Source organism: Podarcis tiliguerta, assembly GCF_965153285.1.
Source record: "Podarcis tiliguerta genome assembly, chromosome: 5".
NCBI lineage: Eukaryota > Metazoa > Chordata > Lepidosauria > Squamata > Lacertidae > Podarcis > Podarcis tiliguerta.
In genome coordinates this window covers 37947775-37967355 of record NC_139538.1, presented here as the reverse complement: position 1 = coordinate 37967355, position 19581 = coordinate 37947775, and the positions used below count along the sequence as shown (strand labels likewise).

The 19581-nt window shown below is 41.4% G+C and overlaps 2 protein-coding genes across 7 annotated transcripts in view; one reads left to right on the top strand and one right to left on the bottom strand.

Moving 5' to 3' along the window:
• Window positions 1-2: 2 nt before the first annotated feature.
• SENP2 (SUMO specific peptidase 2) lies at window positions 3-19229 on the top strand. 6 transcript variants are annotated; one of them, XM_083443303.1, is made up of 17 exons: window positions 79-380; window positions 2192-2247; window positions 3757-3866; window positions 5236-5311; window positions 6830-6911; window positions 7036-7192; window positions 9069-9172; window positions 9732-9814; window positions 12345-12390; window positions 13381-13441; window positions 14534-14698; window positions 15040-15171; window positions 16370-16573; window positions 16678-16757; window positions 17233-17317; window positions 17912-18007; window positions 18402-19229. In XM_083443303.1, the coding sequence occupies exons 1-17, from the start codon at window positions 364-366 to the stop codon at window positions 18462-18464; spliced, it is 1617 nt and encodes a 538-aa protein (XP_083299429.1). In that variant the 5' UTR covers window positions 79-363; the 3' UTR covers window positions 18465-19229. The 6 variants fall into 6 exon arrangements, with proteins under 6 accessions (XP_083299432.1, XP_083299429.1, XP_083299427.1 ...); XM_083443301.1 differs by lacking the exon at window positions 79-380 and adding an exon at window positions 531-687; XM_083443302.1 differs by lacking the exon at window positions 79-380 and adding an exon at window positions 531-687 and having other exon boundaries at window positions 7036-7196; window positions 9073-9172.
• Window positions 19016-19581, bottom strand: part of IGF2BP2 (insulin like growth factor 2 mRNA binding protein 2) — a 66085-nt gene continuing 65519 nt past the window's right edge. Inside the window, exon 17 of the mRNA XM_083443297.1 lies at window positions 19016-19364. The gene's annotated coding sequence lies outside the window, so the exon portion shown is untranslated. The remainder of the gene's footprint in view (window positions 19365-19581) is intronic.

The window sequence follows — 19581 nt, the reverse complement described above, 5'->3', positions numbered from 1 at the left end:
ACTTCCTGTGAAAATGGCCGCCCGCCATCCCGGCCTCCGAGGCTATGGGGCGGCGCTCTACCCCTTCGGCTCCGGGTTCCTGTTGGACTTCAACTCCCATCAGCCCCAGCCAGGACGGTCCATAGCGGGGGCTGACGGGAGTTAAAGGCAGGCAAATAAGTGGAGGAGAACCAAGGTGGGGAAGGCAAAAGGGCTGCGAAAAAGCGCGCGTTCTCCGCGTTTACTGGCTCCTGTGGTCCCCCCGCCCATGTTCTCCGCACCCGCGTGGTATAAAATGGGGTCTCCCCCTCCCCCCGCCCGTCAGGCAGTAGGGACCCGAATGGAAAGACGCCTGACGGGTGCGTGAGGAGCAGGACTGCAGACATGGAGCTCGGCCCAAAGTGAGAGAATACTATGACCATGCATATGAAGCGCACACTTTGTTTTCTTTTAGAGCAGACGGCGGGTGAAGAGAAAAGTTTCGAAATATAGATATACAGTATATAAACAGCCTCCCTTCCTAATCTCTTCGTCACTGACTGCGCGCCGGTCGCGGGAAAGTGACGCAATTCCGGGCCGGCCGCTGTGGCTGAGGCCTATGTACAAATGGCTCTCCCAGGCGCTGCGCTCCTGGCTGCTCCCTTCTCCCCCTTATCGCCGCGACGCGGAGCCTTCGCTCCCTCGGCCGCGGAAAAGGCGCCACCCCAGGTCAGAGGGGGCTTTAGCTGGAGCCAGGGCCCCGAGGGGAGGGTCTGCTTCGCCTCAGGGTGGGCCGGTTGTGGCAGCCGCTGGACATGCCTTCCTGCGTGCCTCTTGCTCTCCCCTTCCCGGCATGGAGCTGCGTGGCCCTCTTCGTTCTCAGAGGCTTAGAGAGCTGAATGACAGATCATCAGAGGTCTCATGTCTCGAGCCAGGCCGCCTGTCCGAGTTGGCAATAATGCCGGACTGGGTGTTCAGCGGGGCTTTGGTTGCAAGCGCGTCGCACGTTTAAAACACGCCCCTCCCCCCTCCCCCCTAAAAAAAACAACCCGGGAACTTTACTCCATGGAGCTACAATTCTAGCACTTTTAACAGATTACAATTCCCACAATTTATGGGAATGGGGAAATGTGCTTTAAATTTATGCTGTGTACACAGTGGTGTGTGTGATTTGGTCTATTGGCAACGCAGGCTTGTTAGAATCTGCATATTATTGTATTAAGGTAAAGACGCCAGAGAAGAGAGGTGCAGATATTTCTGGTTCAATAGTTTTCCTTACTAGAAGCTAGATGAATAGCTGCAACTCCCGAAAATCTATCTTCAGCTTTAGCAAAATTTTACTTCTACAGTTGGTTGGTTGGTTTTTACAAACTTTCAAAATTGTTTGTGCTGCATACACATCCTTGCTAATAATGCTTAAGACACCAAGCTGTATTTAAAAGACAGACATTGGTTCTAGGCATAGCTGTCAACCTTCCCTTTTTTTGCGGGAAATTCCCTTATTCCAGCGCTGTTTCCCTCTGCTATCCCGGATTGTTAGATATCCCATAGGCTGTCCCCGGGACAGGTGAGGCTGCTGATCCCTTATTTTTGAGGCTGCTGATCCCTTTTTTTCAAATCTGAAACTTGACAGCTATGGTTCTAGGTAGACTTCAGTATGCTTTTATTGCTGTTAGGAATGTGGATGTGGTTACTTGCTGTGGCTTTACTAAAGCATATCTTCGTTGTTTGTAAGAATAATAATGGCAGGCTTCCTTCTTACAGAAGGAAAATAGGAACCAAAGTTAAAAAGGAAACAAGTTACAACTTTTCCAATTATAGTCCATGAGCAGACATGAAGCTTCAGATTTTTCAGAGTTAGTTTCTGATTCAAGCATGAGATGAAGCAAGTGCCCTCCAAAGTGGTCCACGCTGAACCATTCTGCTTTCTGAAGTGCCAAAGTAGATCTGAACCAAATCTTGTTTTCAGTGCACAGCCCTACTCAGTGCTTTTGCCACAGGATACTAGCAAAATGGCATGGAAATGTTGCAGATAAAGAATCATCCTATTTACTGATGTATAGTGCTGTCAAAGGGGGTGAAATTTAGCTTGCAGATATGTGATCAACTATTTGATGGTCAAAAACAAAGTGACATCTGCAGCAGCTGAAAACATGGGTCTCTTGGCAACAAGTAACTCAGCTTTGCTTTGAATGCCTCATTTCTTTAAAAGTTTTACCTATTTCCTCCACAGTACTTGGTGGCATGCTGAAGACGCCGATGAGAAGCAAGCAAAAAGGCAGAAGCTTGGTAATACCTGTTATATCACTTCCCATATTTTAAGCACTTTGGCTTTGGGTGTATTGACTCTTTGTCTTGTTTTTGACAACTCCCTGTCATTACTGCAATATAATTATGTAGATCTTAAAATATTTTTCTTTCCCTGCCCTCCCACATAGATTTCACAGCTGCCTCAAGTGGCCATAACTCATTCTTTACTGCAAGTGAAAAAACCAACATTATGCAAACATGGAAAGTCAGTGCTATTAAGACTTGGTTGGGGCATGACACAAATTTATTAAAATACTGTTTATAAATAAATAAACGCAAGGCCATTTTTGTATTTCCATACCTATCCAGCAGAGACATAGAAGAGGGGCTTTAGTTGGAAAATTGCCAGAGCACTAAGTAACAGTAAAAGAGTAAGGTCCCAGTTCAGAAACCTCATATTGGAAGGGCTAACCAGGAATGTGTCTCTGTTCAGACCAAGAAAGGAGAGCCACCAAATTAGGCAAAATCTCTTTTTCTCTGGGTAAGAGCAGAGGGACATCCTGCAAATTGGACTTGCAAATCTTGGAGTCCCAGGGAAGTCAACCCCGTTCTGAAACCATGTAAAGGTCTACTGAACCTAAACATGAAGGACTTTGTGACAGTAAGTAGCATCAGCCAATGCCTACATTCAATTTTGTAGTGCATTTTGTTTCACTTAGTTTGCTTTATCCATCAAATTGGGTTTCATTCACCTGGTTTGCTGCTCTTTGAGGGAATAATTTCAGAAAGCTGCTGTGCCACTAGAATTTATAACAGAATTTATTTATTTATTTGATTTATATAGCACCCTTTATCCAAAGATCCCAGGGTGGTGAATAACATTAAGAACATAATTTATGGAGCATAATAATAAAAAGGTAATAAGCAACATAATGATAAAATAATCATAATAACAGCCCTACCCCCGTTTAACAGGCCATAGATTATTTAATGGCCAGCCAGAGGATTTTATTCACCTGATGCCTAAAGACATGTAATGATGTTGCCAGGCGAGCCTCTCTGGGGAGAACATTCCACAGACAAGAAGCCACCACAGAAAAGTCATGTAGAATGGTAGCAATCTCTTTAGATACTCCTTATTCTGACATTTGATAACCCAAACCAGTATTACCATTGACCACTGAGCCAGAATAGCCTTGGGAACCCTGACTGACATCTGCTTATAGAAAACAAAAAGTGTCCCAGACCATGAAGTCTTGGTTTTATTAGTATACATTTTTAAGAATCTTGTATCTAACTTATGCCTTTTTTGCTCCAGTTCATCTTCTGGTTAGAGCAAAAGGATGACAAGATTACTTCTTTCCATAAATATACATATTGCCATGTGTGAATGTATTCTGTGGTACCTCTTGGGCCTTCAGTCTACTAGCCTTTACCATTAGTTCATGGGAAGGGTTCTTTGGTGTTTTCACCTTATGACTATGATGCTACTTTGTACTACATGAGATTCATGAGAGGCCTCCCTTTTGTCTGTTTAATTTTTCCTAGGTATTTTTGAAACACTGCATCAGGGGATTGCCTCTCTAATTAAACTACCTTCCCATCTGACAACTAAGTATTTTCAGACTGGAGATTGGCATGCAGAAACTACAGACGAGGTTTGTATGCATTCTGAGAAGAGACTTCCAGATTTGATATGCACATTCAAACCAAATTAGATCCATTGAACTATTACCCTGTTTCTCTGGAGTGGCAACACTATTTGAATTCATTTGAGTGGAAAGGATTCTTAGGGATAGGCTTTCCTCTGGCACTGTACATCACAAGCTTATTTCCCTGCACAATTTCTTCTCATCACCCCAGTTCCTTCAAATAAGAAATAGACCTTGGCTAAGAGAGAACTCTTCTTGCAGGCCCTTAAGACAAGAGTGTAGGGCTGTATGAATGGAAGGTCATGAGAAATGCCCATGCACTGCTGGACTGCTTGGCTTTTCTTAGGTAAAACTTGCCAGTGTGGTGTAGTGGTTAAGAGCGGTAGTCTCCTAATCTGGGGAACCAGGTTCGCGTCTCCGCTCCTCCACATGCAGCTGCTGGGTGACCTTGGGCTAGTCACACTTCTTTGAAGTCTCTCAGCCCCACTCACCTCACAGAGTGTTTGTTGTGGGGGAGGAAGGGAAAGGAGATTGTTAGCCGCTTTGAGACTCCTTCGGGTAGTGATAAAGCGGGATATCAAATCCAAACTCCTCTTCTTCTTCTTCTTCTTCTTGCCCTTTTGAAGAATTGTTGGCCAAAGGGGTTTGTGGCAAAAAGAGTCTCATTAATTGCCCAGCTTAAGAGAAATCATTGTGGGGTCAGAGGTTGTGTCTTTTATTACGTTGAATTGGTTCTGCTGCTGAATGAAAAGCAGGGGTGAAAGTGATCTCTGGAGATCTGACACCTTACCATTCAGTTATTAACTCAACACCTTATATCACAAAACAAAACCCCCAATTCTACACACTCTAGGCTCTTAAAGTTATGGCATAGATGAATATAAATGTTGCTAATACATCTCCAAGTGTATTGTGGCATAGTAAGTGCCTGTTACTGTTTTATTCTTTCTTAAGGTATCTAATCTGAGATCAGTGTGTTCATGGCTCCGGTTGTAAAAACAGAGAACTATGAATGAATCATATCAAGTGACACACAGGGTTAAGCATTTTGTTACAAATGTATTAAAAGCACACCTCTTATTCTGCCAACCCATTAAGTATAAGTTGCAGCCTTACACACCTGAGCCTGATGCTATTTTTCTCAAGTTACATGAGTGAAATTATTGGGGCTTGCGCATGCATGGTTGTGCCCTGGTCACTGATGGCTTAAAATGGCAGAAAGAATGTGGGGATTGAGAGACTAGAAGGCAGTAATTAACGTAGTTTGTTTGTTCTAATCCAAAGTATTGGAAGAGGAGCAGTCCAGGGAACTGTGGGTTTTGTACATTTGACATGTCTGGGAAAGACTTACACAAACAAACATGCTTTCTTCAAGATTATTTCAAATGGATCTGGTAATTCAGATGATAAGAAGATGGAACCTTTCTCTGGGATGCAGAAGTTTGAATTGGGTAAGTGACGTGTAATGTCGCTACGTTTCATGTATGAGTGCTTTAGCAAACTCTTTCATTTTTCATAGCTCCATTTGCCTAAAGTTTGAGGCGACAGAATAAAAATACTCAAAGCATTGAAGAGTGCATTCTGTCTTCATCTTTTGTTGTTCTCTCATGTAGTGGTTATACTCCCTTCATATACAGTGAGGGGGGAAAGTATTTGATCCCCGGCTAAATTTGCCTGTTTGCCCTTTGACGAAGAAATGACCAGTCCATAATTTTAATGGTAGGTTTATTGTAGCTGTGAGAGACAGAACAACAACAGGAAACCCCCCAGAAGACAAAAGTCAGAGATTGATGTGCATTATAATGAGTGAAATAAGTATTTGATCCCCTGTCAACCAGTCAGGTGTCAGGCTACCTGGTAGACTCACTGTATGTCACGAGCTGAGATTAGAAACACCTGCTGTAAGGGAGAGGTTTTACCTGTAATCCCAGCTTGTTACAGTACCAGTACAAAAGACACCTGTCAACAGAAGCAATCAATCCAGCAGATTCCAAGGGGATCAAATACTTTATTCCCACACTGTATGGTATTTATAACTATTTTTTCACTTGTTAAGAAGTGCTGAGACATTATTGTATGGCATGGAATAACCTGCAATGATACTAGCTTAGGTTGGTCTGCCTTGGTTGTTGTCTTTCAGCCTGTGTGTGCATGTACAGTTTGTACAGTTTGTTCTTCTTTGTCCTATTATGTTTCTGTTCTTTTCCTTGTGGGTTTGGTTACCTGTAAGTCAGGCAACCTTTTGGGGGCCACCTGCCAGTGGTTAGCAGGGCTAGAGCAAAAGTTGGGCAGATGTGACAGTTACATTTGTAAAATAGGCTACATTCCAGCAATATCAAAGTCAGAGGTTTTTATACAGAGGCACACACAATAATGTCTCCATCCCCCATTCAGGCAAGCAAGAGGCATTATCACAGTGCTCAAGGACACATTTTAGCTAGGCAAAAGGAGAATGCAAAGCAGGGCTTGAGAGGGTTGTGGTCTTGAGGGCCGGTCTTGAGGGCCGGATAGAGAGGCCTGGAGAGTTGTATTCGTCTTCTGGGCAGAGGTTCCCCACTCCTGCTGTAAGCAGATCTGCTTATGTTGAAGGGCTTGAGCATGTTGGAGCTTTCCTTGCAAGTCATTTGCTGGCAAGGAGGACTCACACCTGTTGTCTCATATAATGGATGCCAGCCCTTCCTTGCTACTGGATTAGCTTGCAAGGAGGACGGCTTTTGCCTGCCCTCAACAACACCCACTTTCGTATGATTAGACACGCTTATGTGCGGGAATAACAGCTTGTCTCTAAAACAGCAGGCTGGAGCCTTCAGATTATTCTACCTGAATGAGTAGGTTATTCTAGGAGCAACCTTAAAGGGCTATAGTGTTTTCGTCCTATCTACCAAAGGAAGTTTGCTAATCCTCTGGGATCAGCACAGGAATTGTCATTAGAATTATTTGTGGTAAATCCTCCTCCTCTTTTTTTATAGATACAAAAACTGGTTGCAGTACCAGTATGCATCCAAATGAAGAGATGGTAACTGATTGTCACAGAGTTAAAACCTGTCTGAGGTAGATCTTCTGTTCTTTCAATCTGTTTTGATATGCATTAATTATTATGCACTACTTGGAATTATGAGAACCAGTAAGTTTTGTAGCATTCTTAATTCTGTAATGCTTTCTTTCATCCTCCCAGGCATGAATGTAGTGTCAAAAAGAGTAGCAAGAAAAGCCATAATTCGGTTCAAGAGTGCTTGCCAGCATGGAAAATTGCTACCCACAAGCATTTCTTAGAAACCTCCCCTCCAGAGACTGGAAGACATTTAAGGAAACTTCACTGTACGGTGGAAGAGGCAAGTCCATTGACATATATAGTACTTGTAATGTACAGAAAGCTTGTAATGTACAGAATTGCCTTGCAATAGAGAAATGGCTACAAGATATTTAAATGATGTGTGTATTTCAGTAAGGCTGGTTAGATGGTATGTTTTCATCCTTTACATTTTATTGCATCTTTTTTCTTAGATCAGGGCTAGACTGATTTCAGTTTGTGTCGTTGAATTTCCCCCTAGAACTCTCATGGACACCTAATATGTGTTAAATTTTTCTTGTGAGAGAGTCTTGCCAAGGATAAAGGTAAAGGTACCCCTGACTGTTAGGTCCAGTCGTGGACGACTCTGGGGTTGCGCGCTCATCTCGCTCTATAGGCCGAGGGAGCCGGCATTTGTCCACAGGCAGCTTCCAGGTCATGTGGCCAGCATGACTAAGCCACTTCTGGTGAACCAGAGGAGCGCATGGAAACGCCGTTTACCTTCCCACCAGATTTATCTACCTATTTATCTACTTGCACTTGACATGCTTTCGAACTGCTAGGTGGGCAGGAACTGGGACCGAACAACAGGAGCTCACCCCGTTGCGGGGATTTAAACTGCCGACCTTCTGATCTGCAAGCCCTAGGCTCTGTGGTTTAGACCACAGTGCCACCCGCATCCCTCTTGCCAAGAGTACAAACTCACTATTTTTTTACACACTCAGGTTTGCCTTAATTGTTAAGTGATTCAGAGTATGCATTCTTGCTTAAGACCTGGATTCAGCTCAAGCTCTACCTTACCATTATTTGCAATAATCTGAGCAGGCACTAGGTCGCCCACCAGAATTTGGTCAGTGGGCCTTTATGTAGCTTCCCCCCACCCCCCACCTCCATTACACTTCCGTTTTTAATAAAATATTAACTGTCCTTTCTGTTCCTCAAAAATAACCAATGTTCTTCAACTTGATTTCAGTTACATATCAGCTACTAATATTCTCTCTGAAACAATAAGAAGCCTCAGTTTGAAACAGTGAAGTAGAGAGATGATAATTTGGGTGGCAGATCTGGTAATCTGCCCTCTCTGATCTAGTTTCCTGTTACATAGGACACTGCCTTATCAGAATATTAGTCTATTTACCTCAGTATTTTCTATAAACTGACTGGCAGCAGCTCTCCGGTGTTTCAGAAAGGGTGCTTTTCACAGCCTTTCCTATAGATGTTTAGCATTGAACCTGAAACCTTCTGTATGCCAACCAGATGCTCTGTCACTGAGTTATGGCCCCATGTTCTTATATAACCATCCTATATGAACTGGAACGAATCAATTGGTCTTGGTCCAGTTGATCAATTGGACGGATCAGTAGCTTGGTCTGTGCATGTTTGCTCAGAAATAGAGCTTACTATTTTTCCCCAGGGGAATTTACTCCCAAATAAGATAAGATTGCTGTCCTGGGCTTTCTGTATCCGAGTTCTCTTTATGTGGATTGCTATTGCTTCGAATCTGTCTTTCAGAGTGATTATAGGTGGCTGGCCTGAGAACTTGCATACTGAGGCACACTGCTGGAGTATTCTTATTACTATTATTATATTGATTTATATCCCACATTTTTCCCAGTCCAGGAAATGATAAAATAGAAAAAGCTTTAAAACATAGAAAAGATGAACCATTAAAATGTAATTAAATAATATTTAAAAGATCCATTAAAACCACAGACAACAACAATATATTTAATATATTTTGTATTTTTATGTTGCAAACCACCCTGTGATCTTCAGATGAATTGCGGTATGCAAATTTAATAAATAATAATAAAAGAATATCATTGTAACATATAGGGAGTATGTTTAGAATAATGCAGGTATGAATGTCATCACCCTTTTAACGATAAATAACTTCATTATTTGTCTCCTCCTTCCAGGGAGTACAGAGAGAGGAGCGAGAAAAATACAAACAGCTGCTAGAACAAGAAAAAGAAAAATGCTATAAAAACCACTCCTCTCCCACAAGAGCAAAGTGCTTGGAGTAAGTCCCTAATAAAAACATTTTAATAAAGTCATAGAATGAAATAATGAAGCATTTTCTTTTGAGTAGACTCATGTGTTTCTTGGTGAAGGTTAACATGCGCTGAGGAAGACAAAACAGATAAAGTTAATTTCAGCTTATTGGCATTCTGGATTTGAAATATCTCCTTAATTCATGCACTTGGGCAACAATAGTGTCTTTAATATCAAGGAACTAATAGGTGTTAGCATCAGTGAGTAGTTGTGGTTTTGCAGAGCTACACGCTGAGAGGAAGTTGCAATTGGTCACTCTCAGGTGTAGCAGGAAGTCACTTATTCAGCCATCTTCCCAGTAGAGGCATTAGCATTTTCTTCACACAAAAAATCTCAGATAACCTAGCTAATATGTTATCCTCCTTTCAGATCCTTTTGGGTTTACCTAACTCTGAATGATACCTTGTTTTCAGTATCAAGATGTATGTGTATTCAGTATCTGTTCAATGCCATGTTGAAATTTGAGGATTCTTTTCCTTAGCTGAAAATGTAATTTATCTCTGTTCTTGTGAATATCCTAAACCAAGTGTCCAGCGTGAAGCCCATCAGCCGCTAAAAGCTCATTGCTGTGTAGAAATCGATGACCCTTCATTTGACACACCAAGGAATGGTAGGTACTATACAAGCACTATACAGGTATATAATTAAGTATATAATTAAATCAAACACTAGCCTCTAGTTCATACACTTTCAGTCCTACCAGTTTTTCTTACTGCTATATTTCCTCCTTGTGTTGCACACTAACTTGAAAGGCTTGGGAAAATCACCAGTCTTTCAGACTTTTGTTGATGCATTCCAGTATATTAAACTAACCTAGTAATTTGCCGCCTTAATCATTCGAAGTGATTAATACTTCAGTTAAATTATGCTATTCTTCTTGTTCATATGCTTTTTCCTGCATCTAAAAAATAATGACACAGCTTTCTCTGATAATTATCTGCATTCATAATGTTATAGGAACTCCTTCTAAAGCTACTTTCCCCATAAGAAGACATATTTAAGAGATGCAATGTCTCTGAAAGTTACACTGAATTTCTGGCTAATATTTTGAAAATGGCAGAACTTAATTGTTAATTTGAAGAAGCACACAGGTGGGGTGGTAGCTTATACACACTCCAGGGGTGGAGAACCTCAGTCGCTCAGGTAAAACCTGGCCTGCCAAGCCATTTCCCCTCAGCTGGCTATATCTCCTGATGGGCAGGTGGACAGGGTTCCTGCTGATGAGCAAAGATTAAGCTAGGGATAAGAGATTGAAAAGGGAAGGTGTGAGTTTCCCAAAGGCTTTCCACAGCTTTTGCTAGTATCCCTCCCCCTTCCATTGAGACTGCAGCAAGATCAGGCTTAAAAGGGAAGGAAGGAGACTTCTCCCTCTGCTTCCCTTTTATGCCTCGTTCTCCTGTAATCCCAAAGGCTTCACACAACAGCAGAAGGTCCTGCCTTCTTTCTCTTAGGTCGCTGGCAGGATGAGGGTAGGAACAGACGAAGCTTTCTATCTCTCCTTCATCAAAAGAGAAAACGAGCTTTCCCCCACCTCATTAGCCAGCTTCCTTCCCAAGCACTTGCTGCTACTATGGCAGTGGCCAGAAAAAAGTTCTCAAAAGCAGCAGGTGCTTGGGATGTTAGGAAAACATTCTTCAAGAAACAGATAAAAGTTCCTTTAAAAAAGGTTTCTAGAATTTCCTTTAGTGTGTGGGAGTGGCAGTCTTGGCTTGATTGGTGTCAGCTGGAGGTGCAAATAAAGGGAGGAAGTTGCAGGCTGCAAGTTTAGCGGGAAGAAAGCACACACACACACATGCTGAGTTTATACCGTGCTGGTGAGTTATAGAAAGAATGCAAATAGTTTATGTATTTGGGCCTTCTCAACACTGGCTCCGGCCTGGTGGAATGCTCTGTCTTATGAGACCAGGGCCCTGCGGGATCTAATTTCTTTCTGCAGGGCCTGTAAGACAGAGTTGTTCCACCTGGCCTTTGGCTTAGAATCAGCTTGATTCCCTCCCCCTCTTTCTTTTTCCTTTCTCCTCCTGTGAAGAGGCTGCATCCTAATGTTTTAATGTTGTATCTTAATCTTTTAAATTGTATTTTAATCAACTTGTTTTTATTATTGATTGTTAGCCGCCCTGAGCCCGGTCTTGGCTGGGGAGGGCGGGGTATGAATAAAAATTTATTACTATTATTACTATTATTACTATTATTATTATTTATTATTATTATTTGTAATAGAAATGCTTGTGCGACCAGTCAAGAGATAAAGAAGCTCTTGACTGAGAACTTTGACTATGACTACTGTTCTTGTCGTCTGCCTCCAGGGAAAAACTCTGCTATAAACAGTAAGACGAGGTTTTACTGAGGTGCCAGCATACTAGCAGAAAGCGCAGCAGAAGTGTGTGGGCGGTAACCTCTAATATGGGAACCCCCACAAGAGATTTTGACTGTGTGCCTGCGCCTGTCAATCACATGGTGTCATAATGATGTTGTGTGATTTACAGGTGGGCAGCAGTGATTACTGGTCAGGTTTGGCTTTCAAGGCCAGTTCTGATAAAAAACCAAAAAAGGTCACACTCCTGCTTTAGATGGTTATACGAGGAGGAAGAGGAATCCTTAACACTAAAGTGATGTTAAAATTTGTTCTTAAGTACTTTGTTCTCTCCTTTTTAAAATCCACCTTGGTATAACTAGCCAATCATGTATATTGGCATATTATTTTTTAAAAACAACTGTAAATTAGGTATACATTAAAATTGTGTCTTATCGTAAGGTGGCAGAAATAGCTTATTGGTTTTTTATTCTTTATGATATACTTGAAATAAGAAGCTGTTTCCTTGGCATATTATTAAGAGGAGAAATTATTTACATGTGAAATGAGTATGGCAGCCAACATTTTTAAATTTCTTTTCTAAATACCGTATTTTTCGCTCTATAACACGCACCCGACCATAACATGCACATAGTTTTTAGAGGAGGAAAATCCGTAGGCATGCCACCCGTAGGCATTCCCTCCCTAACACGCACAGACATTTCCCCTTACTTTTTAGGAGGAAAAAAGTGAGTGTTATGGTGCAAAAAATACGGTATGTCACTGTGTTGTGCTAAAATTGCAGTTGACTAAAATACTGTGTTCATTGCACTTTTTTTTCTTAAAGGTGTCAAAAACTTTGGCTGCCTGTGCCCTCAAAGAGCAGCAAACAGGTATGTGAAGATGTTGTTGCAAAAAATTTGCTGGTTTTGGCTTTGGAGTTGATTGGCTGCACATTGATGCAAGAGCACAACCATCTTTAGTTATTGTGTGCATCAGGTTTTGCTTTTACACTTTTCTCATGAGTAGTACTTAGTTGTATCATTAACTTCCCCAAGGGGAAGTGTTAGAGCACTGATACTTAGGTGGATTTAGGGCTAACCTGGAAGCCATAAAACAGAATGTGAGCTGTTGTTAGCAATGGCTCTATTTATTTGTTATTTCTCTCTCACCTATAGATACACATTTTAGGACATAAGGAGCAAGAGAAGTCCTGCTTGGGGGCAAAACAGGACTGGATTTAGGCAGGGACACATCTTAGAATCATTGAATTCTAGAATTGGAAGGGATCCTGAGGGTCCAGCCCCCTGCAATACAGTAATCTCAACTAAGCAACCATGTTATGTGGCCATCTAACCTCTGTGACTTCCTAGGTTGCTAAAGCTTCTGCATCTTAATTTTGTAGAGAGGAACTAGATGAAATGATAGATAGTTCCTTGCTGTTTGTATATAATGAAAATTTACTAGGTATATTTTTTATTCTCTAGCCTTCAGTTCTGGAGCCCTTCCAAACAAAGTATCTTCACCAGCTTCCATATTAATGGGATCGTAACTGTCTAGTCAAACTTCTTTCTTATACTAAAAACTTACCACCTGGCAATGTTTGTCTAGTTCTGTACTGTACAACTTTCATTTCTGGAGAGATGAGCCACTCAGCTAGGTATTATAGATGTTGCCTCATACACTTTTGCAGTTTGCTGTTCCTTCATTCTTTCTCTTTCCACGCAAGCATTGCCGCAACTGCTTTTTATGGGAACGAAAGAGCATTGATTTTAGCAGGAATTAAATGCCAGCATGCTTTCTTCTTCATGGGAAGACTGTTTTCCCCTCTGCCTTAGCAAAATCCATCTTTCTTGCCGTGAATTAATCTTTGCTTCTTTCAGTTCAGTGACAGTAGCAGAAAGAACTCCAGAACCTAAAAAGTTAGTAGTACATAAAAAAGAGGTGAGTCGTTTTTTCTGTACTAGTGAAGCTTTTGTCCTTCATTGCATGATTACATTTTTCCATATGATTAATATTTTATGTATAACCTGGCTCCTAGAACAGCCTATAAGGATTAAAATACATCACAAATATACAATGTAAGATTCTAGTAGGAATATTGAGAGTATGGAGAGAGAAAGCAAGGATGTTTGCAGGTCAGAGATTTCCCTTCAGGTTATTTTGCTTCTTGAGATTTGTTTTGCTCTTCTAGTCAGCTTTGCTGGTTTGATTGCTCCTTGTGGATTGCTGATGTCAGTTTCTGAATCTTTACAGAATACCCAGTCAGTATTGTTGAGAAACAGAGGAACCCAGGGCAGACATCAGTGGTGGACTCTGCAGGGTGTACCTGTCTCTGATGATTGCAGATGGCTATTTGCCAGGCTGTAGAAATCAAAACAGTGACCTTTTCCATAAGCGCAACTCAGCAAACACACATTTGGTGTTTCGAATTGTATTTTGGGGGGAAGGATCTTGCAACCAGAACTTGGCTGTATTGCTAGATGACTAATGTGCTAAGCCTTGTTTTGTGGATTTGGAACTTAAGTAACGCATAGACAGTGGTACCTTGGTTCTTGAATTTAATCCGTTCTGGGGGTCAGTTCAACTCCTGAAACGGTTCAAAAACCAAGGCGCGGCTTCTGTTTGGCTGCAGGAGTTTCCTGCACTCAAGCGGAAGCCGCTTTGGACATTCGGCTTCTGAAAAATGTTTGCAAACTGGAACACTTATTTCCGGGTTTGTGGTGTTCAGGAGCCGATTTGTTCAGGAGCCAAGCTGTTTGACTACCAAGGTGCCACTGTAGTGCAAAGGGAATCCCACTTTGGGATACAATAAAGTTTAGGGCTTCAACTAGGTCACTCCTTCCCATACTTCCCATACTCAAGTATGCAGAGATCATGTCTGCGGGAGTCCCTATTTTGCTACCAGACTGATAGACGGAGGATACAGCTTTAAGGGGATCTTAAAAATGGCACTGGAATATATTGAATTTTCCTTTCCCATGAGCAGGCCTGTCACAGACTTGTATTTCACAATGGTACATTTTCTTTTAACAGAGTTTAAACCATTGCTTGACAAATGATCTATCAGAGGATGTGTCACGTAGGTTAAGCCTGGGTCAGGAAGAATCATCATATGGAAGGCATTCTTTAGTTGAGTCAGAAGAACAGAAATATCTGAGCTTGGACAAGGCTACAGAGAGCCTTCCTTACCTTACAGAGGTACCATTCTTGTGGTAGGGTTGATTGGGATAAGTTCCTATCTGATGGACTATTTGACCTGAACAAATGCCACCGGTCTCTTCTGTCCTCTGTACTATGCCCAGGAGCAGTAACTTATTATTTTTAAATTAGCTGTTCAGATTCAGTTGTAACCCAAGCTGCAATATTCAGTATGTGACATGTTGCAAGCAAGAGCTTTAGCATCATTTTATAATCTGAGGAATTTGAGCAAACCAGAGATGTCATGACTTGTCCCCACTCCTGCCCCCGAACATGGGAAGTTGAATTCTGCCTGCTGCTCTCTATTTATGCATCTAATAGCATAACACTTGCCCTTCCAGGATATGGAGAGAGAGATAGCAAATGTGCTGAACTGTGGCGAAGACGACGAAGTCCTGACTAGTGCCTTCAAGCTGAACATTACACGCGGAGACATCCAGAGACTAAGAGACCACCAGTGGCTCAATGATGTGGTAAAATACAAGTTTTCAATTCTAGTCAAAACTTTGTTAACTTTTTCTTGTGGCAAGGTCACATGCTGTGAGGTCCGGTAGGGTGGACTTGAATTCTTGGAAAATGAAAGCTCTTTTAAGTGTTCCATCCTGGCTTGGTAAGGACTTTGACATGATTGGGCAGGGGCATCTGTTCTACACTGTTTGGTATAACAAAGGTCATTCTGGTGTTTGAATGATATTCCATGTTCAAGTTTGCTAATGAGTGCAGGGAAATTAGTTGAAGCAGGGCTTCTAGCAATGCTGAAGATCCTTGAGGCAATTCAGCAGGGTTTTGTGTGCATTGTATATTAATGTCCTCCAGAACCTGCTGCCAGTGTCACAGTTTATACAAGTGTTTCTGAATTAGTACTTATTTCCTCAGTTCTGAAACAACCTCTTTAATTATCGTATTTTTCGCTCTATAAGACGCACCAGACCATAAGACGCACCCAATTTTTGGAGGAGGAAAACAAGAAAAAAAAAGTTCTGAATCGCAGAAGCCAGAACAGCAAGAGGGATCGCTGTGCAGTGAAAGCAGCGATCCCTCTTGCTTTTCTGGCTTCTGGGATAGCTGTGCAGCCTGCATTCACTCCATAAGACGCACACACATTTCCCCTTACTTTTTAGGAGGGAAAAAGTGAGTCTTATAGAGCAAAAAATACGGTAATTGCTCTGGTTTCTGGACAGATGGCTGCAACACTTTTTGTAAGAAAAAGGATTCTATTTGTCATGCAACATCGAAAAATTTCTAGATACATTGGTCCACATCAGTTCTGATTTCTTCCCTGTCTGTACCAGTGATATAATCTTGACACACAAGAGAAGCAAAGCAAGCTTTGGAAACAGCCTCCAGCTTATCTCAGAGGGTGCTGTGGGGTTTTTGCAGACTCGCATGATTCATCAGGAGGAGGCTCGGGTCACAGGGGGCCACAGGTGGGGGACGTGGCAGGACTGGAAGTACTTAGACTTGCTTTCCAAATATCCTGATCAGACCAGCAACCCAGGTAATATGTGCAGATTTTACACGGAGTGAAGGTCTTAGCAGTTCTGGAAACACTCTGCAAATTCTACAGCCCAGCAGTTTAGCCACATGATGTCATGACAGCTGCCTCCTCTTTAACAGATAAACATCTAATTGTTGCTCTTTCCTTCCTTTCATTGTTTCTTGTATTTATAGGTTATTAACTTCTATATGAACCTTCTGATGGAGAGAAATAAACAACTGGGCTTTCCAGTACTGTATGCGTTTAATACTTTTTTCTACCCCAAGCTAAATTCTGAGGGCTATAATGGGGTCAGAAGATGGACCAAGCAAGTGGACTTGTTTCAGCATGATATAATCTTAGTACCCATTCATATCAGAGTACATTGGGCATTAGTGGTGAGCGCATTGTTGGCTTTTCTCATTATTTCATTTTTAGAAGGCAAGAAGATGTGAAAGTAGCAAATGTGAGTGTTCCATTAATACTATTATTTTGATGATAGGTTATAGACATGAGGAGAGAGACCATCAAATATTTTGATTCAATGGGACAAGATGGCCATATGATATGTAAGAGATTGCTGTAAGTCAATTTTTCTAACAGTAATTTACTTTACAAGTATTTTTTTTCTTTCCATGTTTGCTCATTTATGTGTAATACTCCTTCTAATTAAAGTTGCAGAGATGTCATGCATTGCCAAATAAATAACCAAACACAAGCAACTGTCTGACAAGCTGTCTTAATACTGCACCAAATCTTAAATTGCTCATAGATATATTGAGATGTTTACTTAACGCCTTAGATATGACTGTCATTTTTAGAAACAGACACAGTTATTGTAAAACTGTATTCCCTGCTTAGTTTACTTCGCAACTTTTTAAAATAAGCTTTTAATTTAAATCATCAAGTGAAAGTATGCTCTTAAAGATATATAGCATCTTCTCATTCTGCCAGATATTGAAAAGGTTTGTGATACAAAAGTTTGCTAACTCTGTAGAGTGATAAACTCTATTTCAGGAGAATCGTGACTGATCTATCTCATGCTTTTATTGAACAGGCATTTTCTGCAGGAAGAAAGCAAAGCCAGGAGAAACATGGTCATAAAAGCTTCATCATGGACACTTTACAGTATGGAACCACATGTGCGTGTGTGATTTTACGGCTCTAATGTGCATCTCAGCACATATTCTTTAAAGTGTTGCTTTGGGTGTACTGATCCTCCCTTAAAGCATCATTTATTAAGCTATGAACAAATGTTGGGTGCTCACCCATAAGTGTTGAATGCTGAGCTTGTTGAAGGGTTTCCATAACGCAGTGAAGACTTAGATAAAAATAATGAAATTTTATGCTGATGGGATTCTAACGTGAAATGCTTACTATCTTGAGTTAGCTTAATTTGGGGAAAGTTAAAAAATTTCAACCAGAGTGAATTTCACAGAATGTATCGCTCACTTGGTAAGACTTCGGTGCCGATATGGTCGATTTACTTTTGGAACTTTCTCCTGTAGTCTTTAAGTTTTCCGTAGAGCAAACATGTCTAATGTAGGAAATGGGAAATGTAGTGCAGTCCAATCGCATCATACATGGGGGTTCGGTTCCACGTATCTATGACACTAACAGAGCCTCTTTAAGGTTCAGTATTCTGCAGTTGAGGGGGGGAAGCAGAAAGGAAGCAGTATCTATATCTATATATATATATCTGCATTTTTCTGTTTCCTCCCTTCTCTCAATCTTAGGAAATTCCACAGCAGTTGAACGGCAGTGACTGTGGAATGTTTGCTTGTAAATATGCAGACTTCATCTCCAGGGATAAACCCATTTCATTTACACAGGTGAGTGGCCTGAAACACTTTAGGAAAGCTTTCCTCCTGCTTTGCCTACCTTGAGGTAGGCAGGGATTTGTTCACGGCTAGTGCTGCCATAGGCCTTCTCTGTGACCCCTATTTCCGTGGAGAAATGGCTGCTTATTAGTGGTGTCCCATCTTGCACAACTGCACATCTGGGACTTTGCATATCTGATTCCTTTGTTTGGATATGCTCCCATATATTCTGTTCATGACATGATGAGCCGATAAACCAAGCTGTTGCAAAGAAATAATCTGGGGTGGTGATGGAGAGAGAATAAACATGAACGTAGTAGTAGACTTTGAGCAGTGACTCCTGCACAGAGGGGGAGTTTGCTTGTATGACTGCGTTCAGTGTTACAGGGTGTTTTTCTTTTTGCAGCGTCACATGCCTTACTACCGCAAAAGGATGGCATGGGAGATACTTCACCAGCGATTGCTGTGACACCATCTCAAAGTATCGTCTTTCCTGATCTCCGTTCAGAGATAGGAGGTATGCAGACGTGTCGTTCCAAACCCAAGTACTTAGTTCTGAATTTCCATCCAAAGGGCTGAAACATGGATTAAGAAAGGGATTCGGCAGAATCAGCTTAACGGTACCAGAGTAGTGAAAGACTGTTAAAGAAAAGCAGCCCGACAATTCGATATTGGATAAACAATGAGCAACCTCAGTGACGTGAAGATGGAAAATTGCCATCTTCCCAATGGCTGTACATTACGTACTATAATTTCAAGGCACTGACTCTAATCAGGAAATATGCTATGAGCTCGTATGTCAGTTCCCAGCTCCATTTTTAGGTTAGCCTCACCAGTTTGCCAGCACATCCCTCCTAGGCAAACTACGGTTAGAAACACTTCCAAGATGGAGTAAGGAAGGGGTGTGCAATTGTGGGTGGGTGGGTGTATGAACCTGTGGCATGTTCCTGACCACCAGACAGAGAGATTTTGGATTGGAAGGTGGAAAACACACTTGTTTGGTTTTTGTTTGTTTTCCTAAAACCTGGATTTGTGGTGATTTTGGAAGATAGAAATTTCCTTTTGATTTGTAACAAATCCATAGCAAACACCCTAAATGGGGACTCATCTTTCTTTAAAAGGATTATGATTTGTATGAGACTTATTTATTTGTATTCATATATTTAAATGGAAATGTGTTGGAATCTGAAATATTTGAAGAACTAAAAATGGAAATAAATATTTATCTAGCAAATCTCAATTTGAATCTTTTCATCTGATACTGTACTTCATCTGGAAAAGCTTTGAGGTAGTAGTGCTAAGGTTAAAGGAATAACATTAATAGGTGAATGGGTAGAATTCATATATTTTCTTTCAAACATAACCGTAACTTACCGTATTTTTTGCTCTTTAAGACTCACTTTTTCCCTCCTAAAAAGTAAGGGGAAATGTGTGTGCGTCTTATGGAGTGAATGCAGGCTGCGCAGCTATCACAGAAGCCAGAACAGCAAGAGGGATTGCTGCTTTCGCTGCGCAGCGATCCCTCTTGCTGTTCTGGCTTCTGAGATTCAGAATTTTTTTTTCTTGTTTTCCTCCTCCAAAAACTA